At 37.4% G+C, this 18,936-nt stretch overlaps 1 protein-coding gene across 1 annotated transcript in view; it reads left to right on the top strand.

The window, feature by feature from the left end:
• NEB (nebulin) overlaps positions 1 to 18,936 on the top strand; it is a 244,026-nt gene that overhangs the window by 29,680 nt on the left and 195,410 nt on the right. The window contains exons 15-25 of the mRNA XM_070737126.1: positions 8,834 to 8,938; positions 9,278 to 9,376; positions 10,301 to 10,405; positions 12,524 to 12,631; positions 12,724 to 12,837; positions 13,514 to 13,615; positions 14,609 to 14,716; positions 14,803 to 14,907; positions 15,258 to 15,356; positions 16,388 to 16,492; positions 17,546 to 17,653. Of these exons, the coding sequence (XP_070593227.1) occupies positions 8,834 to 8,938; positions 9,278 to 9,376; positions 10,301 to 10,405; positions 12,524 to 12,631; positions 12,724 to 12,837; positions 13,514 to 13,615; positions 14,609 to 14,716; positions 14,803 to 14,907; positions 15,258 to 15,356; positions 16,388 to 16,492; positions 17,546 to 17,653 (1,158 nt within the window). The remainder of the gene's footprint in view (positions 1 to 8,833; positions 8,939 to 9,277; positions 9,377 to 10,300; positions 10,406 to 12,523; positions 12,632 to 12,723; positions 12,838 to 13,513; positions 13,616 to 14,608; positions 14,717 to 14,802; positions 14,908 to 15,257; positions 15,357 to 16,387; positions 16,493 to 17,545; positions 17,654 to 18,936) is intronic.

Here is an 18,936-nt window from a genome sequence, read left to right as displayed (position 1 = left end):
AGGAGGGTGGGGGCAGTTCTAATCTCCGGGGAGAGTTGATTCCAGAGGGCTGGGGCAGCTACAGAGGAGGCTCTTCCCCTGGGTCCCGCCAGACAGCATTGCTTAGTGGACGGGACCTGGAGAAGGCCAACTTTGTGGGACCTAATTGGCCGCTGGGATTCATGCAGCAGAAGACAGTCCCTAAGGTATTCTGGTCTATGTTGAACTAGGATCACATCATGAGACCAATATTCCAGCAGGTATACTGAATAATTGGTAGTTTGACTAAATAAGAAAAAAAGATTCAATCAAACTATTTGTAGACTATGCTGTCTGCTTGGTCTTGGCTGAAAGCTGCAGCCTGAAGAGATTTCTTTATATTATTATTATTATTTTAAGTTCATTTGCATGTAATATGCAGTTTGCCCTCAGGTGGTAGATTATTCAAACATCTTACATCATAATATTAATTTATAGGCAGCTCATGACATCTAGTGGTTAACATGAGTTTGGGTCACATACATAATTTCTCAAGCAAAATCTCATATATCAGTTTAGTTCACTTTCTGTAGAATTGGACACGGTGGTGTAAATAATCACCTTTAATAATGTGTACATTCTCTTACTCATAAACACATTAAGTGACAATATGTATGGGTTGGATCAAGGATAGTTCACATTACTGAATAGTAAACAAGTCAAAGTTATCCAACATTTTCTTAATTGAGCATCTGATATCTTTTGATGTTTTCATGATTATCATAGGCCAGTGATGGTGAAACTTTTTTCCCTCGGGTGCCGAAAGTGCCTGTATGTGCACTATAATGCATGCGTGAGTGCCCACACCCATAATTCAATGGCTGGAGAGGGCAAAAACAGTTCCCCCCCACCAGAGGCCCTCTGGAGGCCAGAAATGGCCTGTTTCCCAACTTCTGGTGGGCCCAGTAGGCTTGTGTTTCATCCTCCCCAGGCTCCAAAGGCTTTCCTGGAGCTGGAAGAGGATAAAAATGCCCTCCCCCATCCCCCCGGAGGTGCTCTGGAAGCCAAAAATGCTCTTCCAGAACCACTGTGCAAGCCAAAAATCAGCTGGCTGGCACACACATGCACACTGGAGCTGAGCTAGGGCAACAGCTCGCATGCCAGTAGATATGGCTCAGTGTGCCACTTATGGCACCCATGCCATAGGTTCGCCATCACTGTCATAGGCTGAGAGCTTTCAGAATTGCAAGAAATACAAGTAGTCCTTGACGTATGACCACAATTGAGCTGTTACACAATTAAGTGTAACATTTGTTAAGTGGGTTTTGCTCAGTTTTACGACCTTTCTTGCCACAGGTGACTCACTGCAGTTGATAAGTTAGTAACACAGTTGTTAAATGAATCTCCCTTCCTCATTGATTTTGCTAATGAAAAGATTGCAAAAGATTATCACATGTCCTTGGGACACGGTAATGGTCATAACCAGGAACTAGTTGACAAGCATTTGAATTTTGATTACATGATCATGGGGATGCCACAAAAGTTGTTAAGTATGAAAAGCAGTCCTTTTTTCAGTGCTGTTGTAACTTTGAACAGTCACTGAATAAACTGTTGTAAGTCGACTACTTGTAACAACAACAACAACAACAGCAGCAGCAGCAACAACAACAATAATAATAATAATAATAATTATTTATTAGACTTGTATGCTGCCTCTCTCCGAAGACTCGGGGCGGCTCACAACAATAATGAAACAACACAGATATAAATCTAATAATTAAAAACGGTAACTAAAACCCATTACCTTAAAAACAATCGATACTATACAATCATAACCAAACATACTGTAACTTTCAATACATATTGATTTAGCTCATGCTGCTGTATTTATAGCCTATTTGTATTTGCACAATACTCTTAGCTTTGCCATGGAAGCGCTTATTGTACCCTGTGAAACAAACCATAGCAAAGTTTAAGGTAAGATGCCTTAACTATAGTCAGAAGTGGTGCTCTATATATGACCAGGGAAGGACTGCCCGTCAACGGCCTACCAGTATGCTCCCAGGGGCCAATGTGTGTGCATGCACGTGTGGTGGGCTAATGCGTGCACATTGGCATGAGATTCATCCGCTCCGAGTCCACGGAGAGGGGTGGCATACAAATCTAATAAATTAAAATTAAAATTAAAGTTAAAGTTAAAGTTAAAGTTAAAGTTAAAGTTAAAGTTAAAGTTAAAGTTAAAGTTAAAGTTAAAGTTAAAGTTAAAGTTAAAGTTAAAGTTAAAGTTAAAGTTAAAGTTAAAGTTAAAGTTAAAGTTAAAATTAAAATTAAAATTAAAATTAAAATTAAAATTAAAATTAAAATTAAAATTAAAATTAAAATTAAAATTAAAATTAAAATTAAAATTAAAATTAAAATTAAAATTAAAATTAAAATTAAAATTAAAATTAAAATTAAAATTAAAATTAAAATTAAAATTAAAATATTCTGTGCATGCACCCAAAGCCAAATCTTGCATGAGGACACTCACATGAGAGAGATTTCAGTGATTTTAACTGCTATTTTTGCTTCTGTGCATGCGCAGAAGCAAAAAATTGGTGAAAATTGCCAAAATCTTGCTTGTGTGAGTGTCCTCATGTGAGACTGGGGTTTGGGCACATGCGCAGAAGCTGAATCTCACGCGAGGGTGCCTGCGCGCCCGCATCCGCAATTTTATTACCACTCTGCAGAGTGGCCCCTACCAGGACTGGCTCATCACTGAACACGCCAGAATTATAGATATCTGGCTAGCATCTGGCTTGACAGTTATTATCTGCCTGGATAATGGATTCAAAAGTGGTCACAAGACAAAGACCACTGATTCCACCCCCCCAACGTCTCTCCTTGATTATTCTTAATGTATTCTAGATGCAACAGGTTTATCCCAGATACAAAACATACTGAGATTTCTTGATGATTATATGCTTTGATATTAAAAAAAAAATCTCTGAGAATTCCAGACAATGGTATTATATCAAAGTTTTCCCAATTAGTTGTTTATTCAATCAGCATCATTAACTGCAATGCTATTTTTTCTGACCGCTGCTTTTTTGTTTTTTGTTTTAAATATTTTCTATATGTTGATACAAAAATGGAAGACCATAACATTGCAGCCTGAATATTCTTTTTCTAAATTTTTTTTATTTAAAGCAAAATAAACATATAAAAACACACAAACATAAAAAGAAAATACATATATCCAGGGTAGTTTACATCCCAATTTTCGTCGGAACCACATACGGAATTGTATAAGCATTGCAGCCTGAATATTCATTACGCTTTGTTTTCATTTCAACCAGGTTGTCTACAAAAAGCCTCCAGATCAGATTAAGTTTACTCAGGTGGCTGATTCTCCTGTCTTGGTACAAGCACAGATTAATACCAAGCAGTTAAGCGATGTAAGTTAACCTGCAACTTAAAGAATGAATTACTCTCCGATTTTTATACTTTGTGAAGCTTTGTGTGTGACAAAATGTTTCCAGTCATAATGCTGCATGTTTAACAACGAAAAGGTGAATGAATAACTCATGGTTGACCAAGAAACGTACCTAGATTATTGCATATTGAATAAACAATACAGTGTTCCCTCGATTTTCGCGGGGGATGCGTTCCGAGACCGCCCGCGAAAGTTGAATTTCCACGAAGTAGAGATGCGGAAGTAAATATACTATTTTTGGCTATGAACAGTAACACAAGCCTTCCCTTAACACTTTAAACCCCTAAATTGCAATTTCCCATTCCCTTAGCAACCATTTAGATTATTACTCACTATGTTTCTTTATTAAAATTTATTTTAAAAAAATATTTATTAAAGGTGGACAAAAGTTTGGTGATGATATATGACATCATCGGGCAGGAAAAACCGTGGTATAGGGGGGAAAACCGCAAAGTATTTTTTAATTAATATTTTTGAAAAACCGTGGTATAGACTTTTCGCGAAGTTCGAACCCGCAAAAATCGAGGGAACACTGTAGTTTCCAATAGAGCAGGGGTTTCAAACTGGCGGCCCGCTGACTGGGTGCATCATGTGCAGGCCACGCCAGCCTGACTCCACAAAGGAAAAGAACATTGCGATATGTCACATTATGTGATCAAGTTTGACACCCATGCAATAGAGGTTTCAGAACTGTGTTCTCTTGGGAATCTGATATCATGCAGGATATAGAAGGAAATTGATGGAGATGGGTTTAGGAAGAATCTTCCTCTTCGCTTATCCTAGCATATTTTTCAGTATGGTGGTTGTTTCCTTTCATGTAGTAAAAAAAAAATCCTTAAAGTACCAAACCCACTTTTCCAGACATTACTATGTTTACCAATTATAATAAACTGAAAAGTGAAATGAGACTTCTAGCAGTAAGACAGGAATTTTTTTTTTGTTCTCCTCTATACACATACAACCTCTGATTTTGTGGGGCAGTGATGAGACTACTGGGGGAATAAAATTGGCTTCCTCCTATTATATCTGCATACTTGATTTCTATTAAAAGAATAGGAAATTAGATCTCACACAGATAAGATATCAAAGTAGGTGGGTGTCATGCATTTTAGAGTCCAGAAACTAGTTTTAATGAGTTGGTGGTGCTTTTTTGTGTCTTTGAATTGGGTTTTTGACTCCCGATGACTGCTTGGACTAATTTCTGCAGGTTTTTTGCAAATATTTTCAGAAATAGTTTGTGCCTACCTATTTCCTTCTTAAGGTTGAGAAAAAGAGGGTGATTGCTTCACAGTCACAGCTGGACAGGCAGGGCTAGAGCTCACAATTTCCTGTATAATCACAGTATCCTCAAGATTTTTTATTAATATTGATTGTTTCCTGATTGATTTGACCCTATGACAATCATTAAGGGTTGTACCTCATGATTCTTGACAAATGTATATTTTCTTTTATGTACCATATGCACCAAAGATAAATTCCTTGCTTGTCCAATCACACTTGGCCAATAAATAATTATTCTATTCTATTCTATTCTATTCTATTCTACTCTACTCTACTCTACTCTCTTCTGCTTTCTAGCCTGATGCCTTAACCACTGCATCAAATGGCCTTAAGTCTTAATGATAGCGTGTTCAAATACCAGCCTGAAATTTCTCTACACACCAAAAGTTTTATCAATTTCTTACCATTTTTATTAAAGAAGCTGCATCACAGGAAAGCAAACAAACTGTTTTGTCTGCATGTAAGGCATATTTCATTCCAGATAATTTATACTGATCCATTCTATTGATACACATCCTTATGTTGGTGAACCAAATGGCTAACTATGGCTTGCTTTTGAAATGTCTGAGTTGAAACATTTGATTCTGTTGCCCTGATCAGATCTCATGTTAGCAATGAATAGTAGTGTTGTAATTCAACTTTTTTTTAATGTTAACTCATTTTATGGCATTGCTTATTCTGCATTTCAGATGAACTACAAAGCCAAACATGAGGCAGAAAAATCCAGATGTTCCATACCACCAGATACTCCTTTGCTTCTCCAGTCCAGAGTCAATGCTTATAATATCAGTGATGTATGTATTATGGACAACTGTTCTTGTGATTCAATTTCATAATTAATAATAGTATTACTACTATGAATGAGTTAATGCCTATAATATTAGTGATGTAAAAGCAGACAGATAGATGGATAAATAAATAAATAAATAAATAAATAAATAGACAGACAGACAGACGGTAAGACAGATAGATAGGATAGATAGACACTTGATAGAGATAGAAGTAGAGATAGAGATTGCTGGTTTAGACTAGCTATGTTCTGAAGGAGAAAAATGCAAAAGAAGAAAGTCCAAAAGAATGGGGAAAATGGAAGGACAGTCTAATGCTTAATTAGAAATAACTTTTTTAAAATTGAAAGCAAGAGGAAGTAACAATGGGTACTTTCAGATGTGGCTACTATGATGCAGTTACTTTTCTAGTTACAGAATTCAATGAATGAGCAGAGGTTTTCATATTCTATGTAGTTCCCCCTTCCCAATCTCGCTGCTTGCTTCATTTTTTATTTACCACTAAAGAAGAAAGGTGGCATACCTGGACATTGACTTTGAATTATTAGTACTAGGGACCCTGCATCTGGATGGTATCTTGGGGAGAATTATTATAAAAGAGTAAGGAATGGAAGAAATCCCTAAAAGGAAAAAAAATAAATGACTGAATGGGAGAGGGAGAGGGAGAGGGGGGGAGAGAGGGGGAGAGAAAGAGAGGGAGAGAGAGAGAGCTGGGAGACAAGCAGGTAAAAGAAATTGAGATATACTGGTTAAGAAAAGGCTAAGTGGGGAAGTGACTGACAGGTGGAATGATTTAAAAAAATCAGCAGAGATGAAGAAAGATTAGAGAATGAAGCATATAAAACCAATTACCGTAATTAGTAATAGATAAATAAATATAAAACGCAAATATAAAATTAACACACAGATGAACCTAGTAGTTCTTTTTCTTTGAGTAATATACAGTATATTAGCAATACATGTTACAAACCAGGTTTTTGAAGTGTATACTCATTTCAATGCATGATTTGACTATGCCAGATTGTTCTGATTTTATATATTTTCTACAGTAAATGGTTGCACTGATTCTTTATGTTACCATTTCCTTATGTTTTCTTATCATTCTCATTTGACTAGAATTGGTATAAGTATGACTGGGATCAATCCAAAGCAAAGAAGTTTGATATCAAAATGGATGCCATCCCGATTCTGGCTGCCAAAGCGAAACAAAAAATTGCAAGTGAGGTAAGTGTTACACAGAATTTTTAAAAGGCGATTCTTGGCTTTTTTATACCAATTTATAGCATATGAAACTATGTCATTCTCCTTTCACAATTAGGTTGAGTACAAGAAGGGCTACGAAAAGAGCAAAGGAAAGCTTATTGGAGCTTTGAGTGTTGAAGATGATCCTAGGATCCGGCACTCACTGAAAGTAGGCAAGATACAAAGTGATGTAAGTAACCTCAATGTATAGTACTGTGAAAGTAGGAAGTGCGGGAGGCATACAACATTTTTCTTGGATTCCAGTAGATTACAAGTAATGAGTCTGAGTATGGAATAACAAGTCCTAAACTTTTTTTTTTTTAAATTAACTATTATAATCTTGGCTCTATACTTAATTTCAAATGAATACTGGTATATTGTTTATATGGTATACATATTGAACAATATTTTTTGGTTTGTTAAACTTTTCACCCATCAAATCCAACTATGGTGCAAGTTTAAAGTGACCAGATTTTAAGATTGGGAAAGATGGACACCATGGGGAGTGGGGGGAGGAGGGGGGCTAAAAAAAGTTTACAAAAAAAATTAGCAAAAAAAATTCGTTTTCTCTCTCTTCCTTCCTCCCTCATTCTTACTCTCTTCATCCCTTCCCCTCTGTCTTTTCTCTCTTTCTCTCTCTCTCTCATCCTTCTTGTCTCTTTCTCTCTCCTTCCTTCCCTCCCCCCTCTCTCTTTCTCGCTCTCTTCCTTCCTCCCTTTCTCTCTTTCTCCCCTCTCTTGCTCTCTCTCTCTTGTTCTCTCTCTCTGTGTGTGTGTCTCTCTCTCTCTCTCTCTTTCACTCTCTCTCTCTTGCTATCTCTCTCTTTCTTTCTCTCTCGTACACAATGCTGCCACCTCCCCTGTTGCAGCTCTTGGGCAGCAGGAAGGGCTTGGGCCCAAGGTGGGCCTGCAGGGGCAGCGGGGCCAGGCAGTGAAGGTGGGTGTGGGGCAATGGGGTGGGCAGCAAATATGGCACCGCAAAGCAGGGGGCGAAGTAGGAGCAGGAGGGTGCTGGCAGCAGTTGCACCGGGAAGTAGCTGCAGGGAGGCAATAGGGCGGTCGGCTGTGAACGGGAGCTCCAGGGTGGAGGCACCAACGGTGGTGGCTGGATGTGTTACTGGACGCCATACATGCTAGCGCTGCACTGGGCATGGGCGTGGGGCTGGCACTGGCCTGCTGGCTGGGCCGGGAGGGAGGTTAGGCAGCTGGGACACCCATTGCTGGGCCCAAAAACTCATCTGCCGCTGTTGCCAGGGAAGCTCCAGCCAGGCGGGGGGCTGCAGCTGTAGGAGAGGCCGCCTCCAAAGCCAAAGGGCAGAAGCTCAGCACCTCCCTGGAAGAGCTATGCACGCATTTGGCTCCAAACATTTTGCAAACTTTGCCAGACTTCAGGACTGGGGGGGGGGGGGGCAACCAGCAGAGGTGTTGGGGTTATAATTGAAATATGCTCCTCCCTTCCTGACCTCCCTCCCTGCCACTGGCCATCCTTCATTTCTATTCCAAAATCAGGACATTTTTGAAACACCACGGGATGCGGGAAAAATCATTCAAAAGTGGGACTGTCCCGCTGAAAGGGGACTGGTCTGGTCACCATATGCAAGTTCCTTGGCTTCTCCTACCTATTGGTCCATTAACTTTCTTAATGGGATACAATATCATGCATATGAGAAATATCTTCTAAATCCCTGTTCTATTTTTTCACTCTTGCAGAGGTTATATAAGGAACCGTATGAAAAAGCAAAAGGAGTAAGCATCAACTATTGTGAGACTCCACAGTATCAAGTGGACAACACTCTTAAGAAATTTAGTGGGGTAAGTGTGGTGGAGATTCTTCCTTTGTTTCTGCTCCAGACATAGTCTTGTTTGCTTTGCTACAATGTGTGAGTGTTTTTTCTCCACAGGTGAAATATAAGGAGCCTTATGTAAATGATGTCTTGGGCCGGTACATAGGCACCGTTGAGGACCCCTATCAAGTGCATTGCATGAAGATTGAAGCTCTGAAGAGTGACGTTAGTATGAATTTTACCTATTTCTCTCCCCCCCCCCTTATTCAATTCATGGTGCTTATTGAACTCTGGTGGTTTTTCTAGAAAAACTATAAAGCGGACTATGAAGATGAAAAGGCTAAATGCTATTTCCCTCAAACCATAACTCAAGAATATGAAGTCATGAAGAAGCTGGATACCTGCAAGGATGTAAGTCATTGTTCTAGTGAGATCATATTTTTACGAGCTTCAGAACTAAAAAATAAAAGAATCTTGGTAGTATATTATATCATATCATAAAATAAAGGATATTACACAATCCAAAAATACCCGAAATATTGTGGTGGCACAAGAACTGAATTCAAATTTCATGCAGCGGATACTGTCAATTTAAATGCTGCCTTCTTCAGCTGTAGTTTTGCCGAATGGCTGCATGGTTGATGGTAACGCAGTGGATCTTCATAAAATGTATCATTAATTATAAAATCATTAACTTGATGTCTACTCTAAATTAATTGCTGCTGAATTTTAAAATCTTTTTCTTCCTAGTTTGCCTACAAGAAGCATCCTGACCAGATAAAGTTTACTTCAGTGCCAGATTCTCCAGTTTTGCGACAAGCGCAGATTAATACCAAGCAGCTGAGTGACGTAAGGCTTTGCATGGTCTTATATTGTTTGCTAAGTTGCCTTACAGCAATGTTTAGGACTTTCAAGTATTCAACATTGCAATGATGTTAAGTGATTGGAAGGAATGGTCAGGAATTGCTGGTTGATATGTAACTATTTTCAGTTTTTACAAAGTGAAAGTGATCATTTTTTAATTGTTGACCAAAGACATTTTTTAATTGTTGACCAAAGACATTCCTAATCTGATGGTGCCAAGAAACCCTTTTTTTCTATTCTGCAGATACTAATGGAGGTATGCCACTGACATTATTTAATCAACCAACCAACCAACCAACCAACCAATCAATTAATTAATTAATTAATTGGCTTTCTATGCTGCCCCTCTCCGAGGACTTGGGGCAGCTTACAACACTTATTATTATTATTATTATTATTATTATTATTATTATTATTATTATTATTGTTTCACTTTGTTGTGAGCCACCCCGAGTTTGCGGAGAGGGGCGGCATACAAATCTAAATAATAAATAAATAAATAATAATAATAATAATTATTATTATTATTATTATTATTAGATTTGTATGCCGCCCCTCTCCGTAGACATAAAAAAGAACAATACAATATAATTATCTAAATCCAATTAATTTTTAAAAAGTAAGTGTCCTAGTCTATAAAACTCAGTATTCTTTTTTTTAAAAAAAACAATCATACCCAATCAAACAACAACCATATGTAACATTTGTTGGCCAGGAGGCTAGAGTCTAATCGCCCCAAACCTGGCGGCATAGATGAGTCTTAAGACCCTTGTGAAAGGTGAGGAGGATACATAGATACATAAGTGGCACACTATTGAGAAATGATCTACCTATCTTCTGAACAGCATGTTTGCATGACATTTTTATATGTTGCTTTTAAAATCCTCATTAACCCATTCTGAATTTCAGATGAACTACAAAGCCAAACATGAGGCTGAAAAAGACAAATGTTCCATACCTCCTGATGCCCCTCTTTTCCTTCAGTCCAGAGTCAATGCTTATAACATCAGTGATGTAAGTATAAGACTTCTGTAGGATAGTTTTGCAATTCAAGTGATACAATATATAATTTAAGTTTTGACTTACGTGAAATCTTACTATTGCTACTAGGATAATAGGGCATGAATCTAGAACATTGCAGTGTGATGCCAATCAGGTAAGCAAGGTGTAAGACTAGATGAATGCCTCCCAAAAATACTGGGCATCTTTCATAACCCATAGTCAGAATGAGCAGGGACATTAATCTGGAAACAAACTCCTAACTTAATTTTAGAACCAAAGAGAAAAGAGTCCGAAGCTTATTTATTCTTGGGGAAGAAGAATAGAGTATGTTGACATCATGATGTATGGTTAAAAAAAAGAAAATTAAACATCTCAACAAATATTTAGGAAAGACTACATGGGTCAGAAAAAAGGAAAAAAGATAGTAGGAATGATAGAGAAAGAGTATAATCAAGTTTTGCAGACTTAGCACCACTTTACTTTTATTTTATTTATTTATTTGTCAAACATGTATAGGATAGTAGTAGTTTATGTAAACATAAATAAAAAGTAACAATAAAATAGGACAATAGGAAAGAACGTTAGGTACAGTGGTACACTTATTCACACCCCTTACAGATCTTTTAGAAACGGAGAGAGGTTGACTGGAAAACAGGTACAGGTCGATTGGAAAAGTAGATTTAAAACCAGGTGTTGAGAATATTATGGAAGGTGCATGGTTGAGTAGCTTGGTTTTGTGGTTATGTGATTAGCTTGGTTTTGAGGCAAGGATCAGGCCCTGATAAAAAAACTTGATTAGGTGAATGCATTCAGTCTTTATGTTCAATTACTACACAGGCTGTGGTGGGCTATGAGCTGGAATGCTAAATTGCACTCACTGCGTCGGCTCGTAAGTGCTTGCAGGGTCAGCACAATTTTGCTTCTGCACCTGCATGCGTGGAAGCAAAAAACCCTCACCGAAACATGGGCGCACCTGCGGCTCCGTGTGCGATTTTGCTACCTCCACAGGTGCAGAATCAAAATTGCGCTAGCCCTGCAAGCACTTACGAGCCGTGGTGGCTGTTCTGCCGGGCTCTATGGTATGAGTCTCCTGAAAATTTAAGGGTAAAAATTTCAGACACACACACACTTGAAAGTTCAAAAACAATGTTCTTTATCACAAAATTCAAAAGAAACAAAGCACCCTTTTTGTATTGCAAAGAGCACTCACCCCAAAACAACCTTGTAGGCTGTATAATCCCCTTAATCAGTCCTTAAGTACTTAGCTAGCAGCTGTGAAGAAACGTCACAGCCCTCCTTCTTCCACGAAGTGAGACACACACACTTTGCTCTGCTTTGGTTTCAAAGTCGTGAAAAATCAACGGGAACAGCAAGGCACGGTCCTGAAGAAACAACGATCAGATAATCTTCCACAATGGTCAAGCCAGCATGCTGCTATTTATATCAGCAGCTCTAATTGCTGGAGCCCCACCCAAATACAGGTGGCCTCTCTTATCTCCTGTAATATTTCCTCAGTTGGTCTCTTCTATGCATAATTCTGCGCCTGCGTGGGTCTAACACTTCCTCATCCGAACCGACCGAAGATAATGGAGATTGGCTTCCTGGGCTGTGTGCCAAGCCCCCCTCTTCCAAGTCACCCCCACCTTCTTCTTCGTCCGAGGAAACTGCACTACCTGACTCTGTCAGCAATAAAACAGGCCTATGACATGTTGATGTTTCCCCTGCATCCACCTCCACATTCCTTGGGGCAGGAGCTGGGCCAGAGTCAACCACAACAGTGGCGAGCGCAATTTAGTGTTCTGGCTCGTAGCAGTCCACTGTGCAGAGGATAGATTGGTTACATCATGTATTTTCATATTGTGTACTGTTCATCTCACAAGAAGCTTTTTTACAAGTTCTAAATTTAAAAAAATGATTATATATTTAATAATATTTCATGGTGGCACATAATGTTAGAATTTATATTTTAGTTGGGTAGAAATTTTTGCTCTCAACTTGAAGAATATTTTCATTTTGTCAATAAAACTGGGGTATGGTTACAGATAAGAGTATCTTCTACTGCTAATGTTTGTATTTTGAGGTTTATCCTCCTGATTTCTAGTTCAGGTTTTCTTCTTCTCTCTTGGTTAGAACTGGTATAAATATGACTGGGATCAATCAAAAGCAAAGAAGTTTGATATCAAAATAGATGCCATCCCGATTCTGGCTGCTAAAGCAAAACAAAAAATTGCGAGCGATGTAAGTATGGCACAGAGTAGTAATACTTAGCTTTCAATTTGCATGCAAAGTTTGTAGCTTATACAAGTGTTTTATTCCAATATCCCCTGTAGGTTGAGTACAAAAAAGGCTATGAAAAGAGCAAAGGGAAGCTGATTGGAGCTTTGAGTGTCAAAGATGATCCCAAGATCTTACATTCGCTGAAAGTAGGCAAACTGCAAAGTGACGTAAGTAATGCAAAATTAAAAATAAAGTGAAAATGGAATGTGTGGCCTATTAAAATCTTTGTGATGATATACCACCATAGCCCCCCTTTTTTGCTCCCTGTATTCTAGAAGAAAGTAAGAAAAATGAATAGTGATATAAGAATTCTCACATTATTTTTTGAAAATTATAATCTGCATCTAATACTATTTTAATAGTAGCCAGTAAAGAGCACACATACCATACTCATCTTCAGTAATTTGTTAATATCTTTATGACTCTCAAATGCAAAAACTTTCAGTTTTATAATATATATATTTATTTAATTCGCAATTATCCTAATTTATTCAGAGTCAAGTTAAGTAGTCAGTTGTCTAATGAAAATAATCATGAACATCAACATTTCCAATCATGAATGAACTAAATGGAACATCCATATCAGAAATCTGCCTACACAGAACATTAATAGCTATTGTCAATTGATATGAAGTATCCTTGCCATTTAATTTATAACCTAATTTGGGTTTTCCGTAAACACCTGCCTTGCTACCCTTGGAGAGAAAATCTTTGCTAATCTATACCCTGGAATTAAGCCAGGAAGGTAGTTCTTATGTGTCCATTCTAATTATCAATTCAGAAATGACATTTTCCATCTGACTTCCTATAACACTCTTTCTCCTTTCTTTTTCACTCTTGCAGAGACTATATAAGGAACCATATGAAAAAGCAAAAGGAGTAAGCATTAACTACTGTGAGACTCCACAGTATCAGGTGGACCACACTCTTAAGAAATTTAGTGGGGTAAGTGTGGTGGAGATTTCTCCTTTGTTTCTGCTCCAGGCATAGTCTTGTTTGCTTTATTTTATTTATTTATTTTGTCCAATACACAATGAGTGTTTTAGTGGGTATATATCTATATATATACACATAGTAAAATACACGATGAACGTTATAGAGGAGATATTCATAGTAAAATATATCTAAGAAATAATAGAAAAGAAGGTATAGTAATAGAACATATCAATGAAAGAATAGAAGAAGAGATATAGGAATAGAAGAAAGGAATAGGAGATATAGGAGAGCAATAGGACAGGGAATGGAAGGCACTCTAGTGCACTTGTACTCGCCCCTTACTGACCTCTTAGGAATCTAGATAGGTCAACTGTAGGTAATCTAAGGGTAAAGTGTTGGGGGTTTGGGGATGACACTATGGAGTCCGGTAATGAGTTCCACGCTTCAACAACTCGGTTACTGAAGTCATATTTTTTACAGTCAAGTTTGGAGCGGTTAATATTAAGTTTAAATCTGTTGTGTGCTCTTGTGTTGTTGTGGTTGAAGCTGAAGTAGTCGCCGACAGGCAGGACGTTGCAGCATATGATCTTGTGGGCAATACTTAGATCTTGTTTAAGGCATCTTAGTTCTAAACTTTCTAGGCCCAGGATTGAAAGTCTAGTCTCGTAGGGTATTCTGTTTCGAATGGAGGAGTGAAGGGCTCTTCTGGTGAAGTATCTTTGGACATTTTCAAGGGTGTTAATGTCTGAGATGCGATATGGGTTCCAAACAGATGAGCTGTATTCGAGGATGGGTCTGGGAAAAGTTTTGTAAACTCTGGTAAGTAGTGTGAGATTGCCAGAGCAGAAGCTACATAGGATTAGGTTTACAACTCTTGAAGCCTTCTTGGCTATATTGTTGCAGTGGGCTTTGGCACTTATATCTTTTGTTATTAGTATACCAAGGCCTTTAACTGAGTGGGGATTATCTTTGCTACAATGTGTGAGTGTTTTTTCTCCACAGGTGAAATATAAGGAGCCTTATGTAAATGATGTCTTGGGCCGGTACATAGGCACCGTTGAGGACCCCTATCAAGTGCATTGCATGAAGATTGAAGCTATGAAGAGTGATGTGAGTATGAATAGTGCCTATTTCTTGTCCCCTGTCCACCACTTATTCAGTTCATGGTACTTATTGAACTCTAATGGTTTCTCTAGAAAAACTATAAAGCAGACTATGAAGAGGACAAGGCTAAGTGTTATTTCCCTCAAACTATAACTCAAGAATATGAAGCCATGAAGAAGCTGGACATATGCAAAGACGTAAGTCATTGTTTTAGTGAGGTCAATTTTTTTTATGTGCTTCAGAACTGAAAAGGAAAAGAATCTCAGCGGTGTATTATGTCAGGATATTCTTAAAATAATAAATGAAATAAAAATATATATGAAAATATCTGACGTATTATTGATGGTACAAGAACTGAATCTTAACATCATAAAGTAAATATTGTCAATATAAATGCTGACTTTCCCATCTATATTTTTTCTGAATGGATGCATGGATGATAAAAGCAGAGCAGGATGTTGTAAAACATATCATGAGGTAGAAAAATGTAAGTCTGATCTTTCCTGAAAAGTAATTGTGGTTGGTTTTTATTTTATTCTTTTTCTAGTCTGCCTACAAAAAGCATCCTGACCAGCTGAAGTTTTCTTCAGTATCAGATTCTCCAGTTTTGCTACAAGCGCAGATTAATTCCAAGCAGCTGAGTGATGTAAGCAACCTGGAAAGGGACAGGCGTTGTGTGATCTTACATTTTCTGCTAAATTGTCTGACAGACAGCATAGCTTTTAGTTGGGACTTGCAGACACTTCACATTGCAATAACAAAACTCTCCATTTGGAAAGTGAGAAATTTTGTGGCAACACTGTTGAAAACAAATTGAAGCAGTTGCTCAGAAACATATTTTTATATCTTCTTGTTGAGGAATTCCTCCCATTCCTCTCCACATTGCCAAATGAGCCATTTTCTGGGTCATATTAGTTATACAAATGTCTGTTATTAACTAATCTTCAAAGTTAACTCTCAGGCACACCACAAAATTACCATGGTTGTCTGAACTTTTCTGAATAAGCACTGGGGTTACCATTTTATAGCTCTCTCCATCAACAGACCTATTGAAAATCTTGTATCAATTCTGTTGCTAAGAAAGCATTTGGTCTCAGGCAGATATGTGGCTCATATGAGATTGGAAAGTAATATTTTTTTTTAGATTTGAAAGATATTTGCCAGGAAAGGAGATTGGTATTAAGAAAGCTATTGGTTTAAGGCAGTGGTTCCCAAGCTCTTTTTGGCCATGTCCCACCTAAGTATCGCTAAAATTCTGATGTCCCCCACCCCTGTGACATATAATTCTTATTATTCAAAAAGTGAATGTGTAGGAATCCTAAAAGGCCATTAACTTGGTTTAAATAAGGTTCCAATTGCTCCTATTAAAAATCTAATCCCCTCCCATGGGGCGTGAGCCCCATTTTGGGAATCACCGGTTTAGGGGAATAATTGGTACGGCATGGGCACCACAATTCTGTCTTATCTGCTCCTTTAGAAGGTTCATCATTTGGACAAAGTAGTCCTCCTTCTAGGAAAACATTTAGTTTGGGCACTGGAGCAAAGCATTGATGATTTGATCAATAGTTATCAAGGTTACAAAAATCTCTGTAGCCATAGGAGAAATAATTCTTCCCATAGTGAACAGCATGTGTGTTAGTCATTTATATACAACTATTTGTTCATTCTATATTTCAGACAAACTACAAAGCTAAACACGAGGCTGAAAAATTCAGATGTTCTATACCTCCAGATGCTCCTTTGTTTCTCCAGTCCAGAGTTAATGCTTATAATATCAGTGATGTGAGTGTAATGGACAACTGTTCTTCCAACTCAATTTCTTAATAAATAATATTATTGCTACTATGATAATAGGTCATGAATCTGAAATATTTGCAATGAGATGTCTGTTAGGCAGACAGCGAATAAGCCTTGTTGAATGTTCTTTGAATACATTGGACAGACTCTTGTAATCCAGTCAGCATGGACAAGGACATCAAGTTTGAAAAGAACCAATCTAATTAGCTATATTTAAAACAACAAACAGACCAGGATTTATTGGTAGAGGATGAAATAAAAGGAGAGAACAATATGATGACATAAGAAGGAAGAGGGAAAGCAGAATTTATCAATAGGTTTAGGAATGTATTGTACATGTTTGGCAGGAGAAACAATAGAAACAGAAATGATGTAGAAGAAGGAAGTTGGATTCTAAGGATCTCACAAGTACTTAGAACATGAGTCTGGGTTATAAGTAGGAATGGGAAGTGAAGGACAGCAAAGTAATAGTTATATTTGAGCAGATGTATCTATAACAAAAGAATCATTATATGAAGGTATGCATTTTCCTTAAGTGTCTCTATTTATTTATATTCATACCCTTGGAGATAGATAGATAGATAGATAGATAGATAGATAGATAGATAGATAGATAGATAGATAGATATGTAGATAGATAGATAGGTAGGTAGGTAGGTAAGTAGGAAGGTAGGTAGGTAGATAGATAGATAGATAGATAGGTAGGTAGGTAGGTAGATAGAAAGAAAGAAAGAAATATTCTAAATCTGTCTCATTAATATGGAATAGATTATGCATATAAATCTATCTTACAATGGACTCACTTTGTGAAAGTTCCAAAGACGATTCTATTTCTTCATAGTATTTTATTGAAGTACAAAGAGGGTTAGAATTTATTGTTCAGTTGATTAGAAATGACAATTGTTGCCCTTATCTTGAAGAATATTTTCAATATGAATCAAATTGAGATAGGTTTTTTGATTTTTTTTAAAAAAGACATATCCTCCAGATTCTTAGGTCAGATTGATCCACCTTGTTTTCCTCTTCTTTCTTGGTCAGAATTGGTACAAGTATGATTGGGATCAATCGAAAGCAAATAAGTTTGATATCAAAGTAGATGCCATCCCAATTCTGGCTGCTAAAGCAAAACAAAAAATTGCAAGCGATGTAAGTATGGCATAGAATAGTACCACTTAGCTTTCAATTTGCATGCAAAGTTTTAGCCCATGAAAATATTTTATTCCAATATCTCCTGTAGGTTGAGTACAAGAAAGGCTATGAAAAGGGCAAAGGGAAGTTGATTGGAGCTTTGTGTGTCGAAGATGATCCCAAGATCTTACATTCGCTGAAAGTAGGCAAACTGCAAAATGATGTAAGTAAGCCCAAAATATGATAAAATGGGGTGTGTGGCACAACCCTTTTTTTTGGTTCCCTGTCTTCTAGAGCTATAAAGCAAGAAAAATTAATAGCGAAATAATTCCCAAATCATATGTGAAAATTATAATCTGCATCTCTTAGTATTTTAATAGTAGACACCTTCAATAATTTACTAACATATGACTATATCAAATTTGGGAACTTCCAGTTTTGTAATGCATATTTATATAATGTATAGTTAATAGGCTCTTTCTGCTGACAGCTGCCTGCCTGTAATTTGGCAGTTCGAATCTCACCAGGTTCAAGGTTGACTCAGCCTTCCATCCTTCTGAGATTGGTAAAATGAGGACCCAGATTGTTGGGGGCAATGTGCCGACTCTGTAAACCACTTAGAGAGGCCTGTAAAGCACTGTGAAACGGTTTATAATCCAAATACTATTGCTATTAATTCATGAACATCAACATGTTAAATCATCAATGACCTAAATGGGATATCTGTATTGGAAAGATGTCCAAATGGACCATTAATAGCAACCATTGTTAAACTGGCTTAAAGTACAGTCAATGTTTCCATTAGAATTTATGATAGATTTCTCACAAACTACTTCAGGCCATTGTTGGAATTAACCTATTTGACCATACAAATCATGGATTTAATCCAGATTACATACACCCCCTCCCCCAAGGTGATTAGTGCACAGTTCCCTTTGGGTTGGTTTTTAAAAATATTTTGTTGTTATTTTATATTTTATGTACTAAGCTTTCTTTCTTACAGTTATTTTTTTCGGTTAGTCTTCCTTTGGTTGTGTGCTGTCCAGAATCAAATTATTTCAGTTGGGGAGGGGGGGGTTTACAAATATATGCAAAAATAAATTAAAATATGTACTTGTGTTTCCCTCCCAATCATGGATTCAGAATATAAATTTGGATGGAATCTTTTGGAATGCATTGCAATGTATATTTCAGGATGAAAGGGAAACAGAAATGTGTAAGTGGGAAGGCAGGCAGACATAAGAAAGAACAATGTTTGCAACATCATCTCCTATAACCCTTTCTCCATTTCCCTCCCACTC

Source organism: Erythrolamprus reginae, chromosome 1 (genome assembly GCF_031021105.1).
Source record: "Erythrolamprus reginae isolate rEryReg1 chromosome 1, rEryReg1.hap1, whole genome shotgun sequence".
Lineage (NCBI taxonomy): Eukaryota > Metazoa > Chordata > Lepidosauria > Squamata > Dipsadidae > Erythrolamprus > Erythrolamprus reginae.
This window is presented reverse-complemented; position numbering and strand designations above follow the sequence as displayed.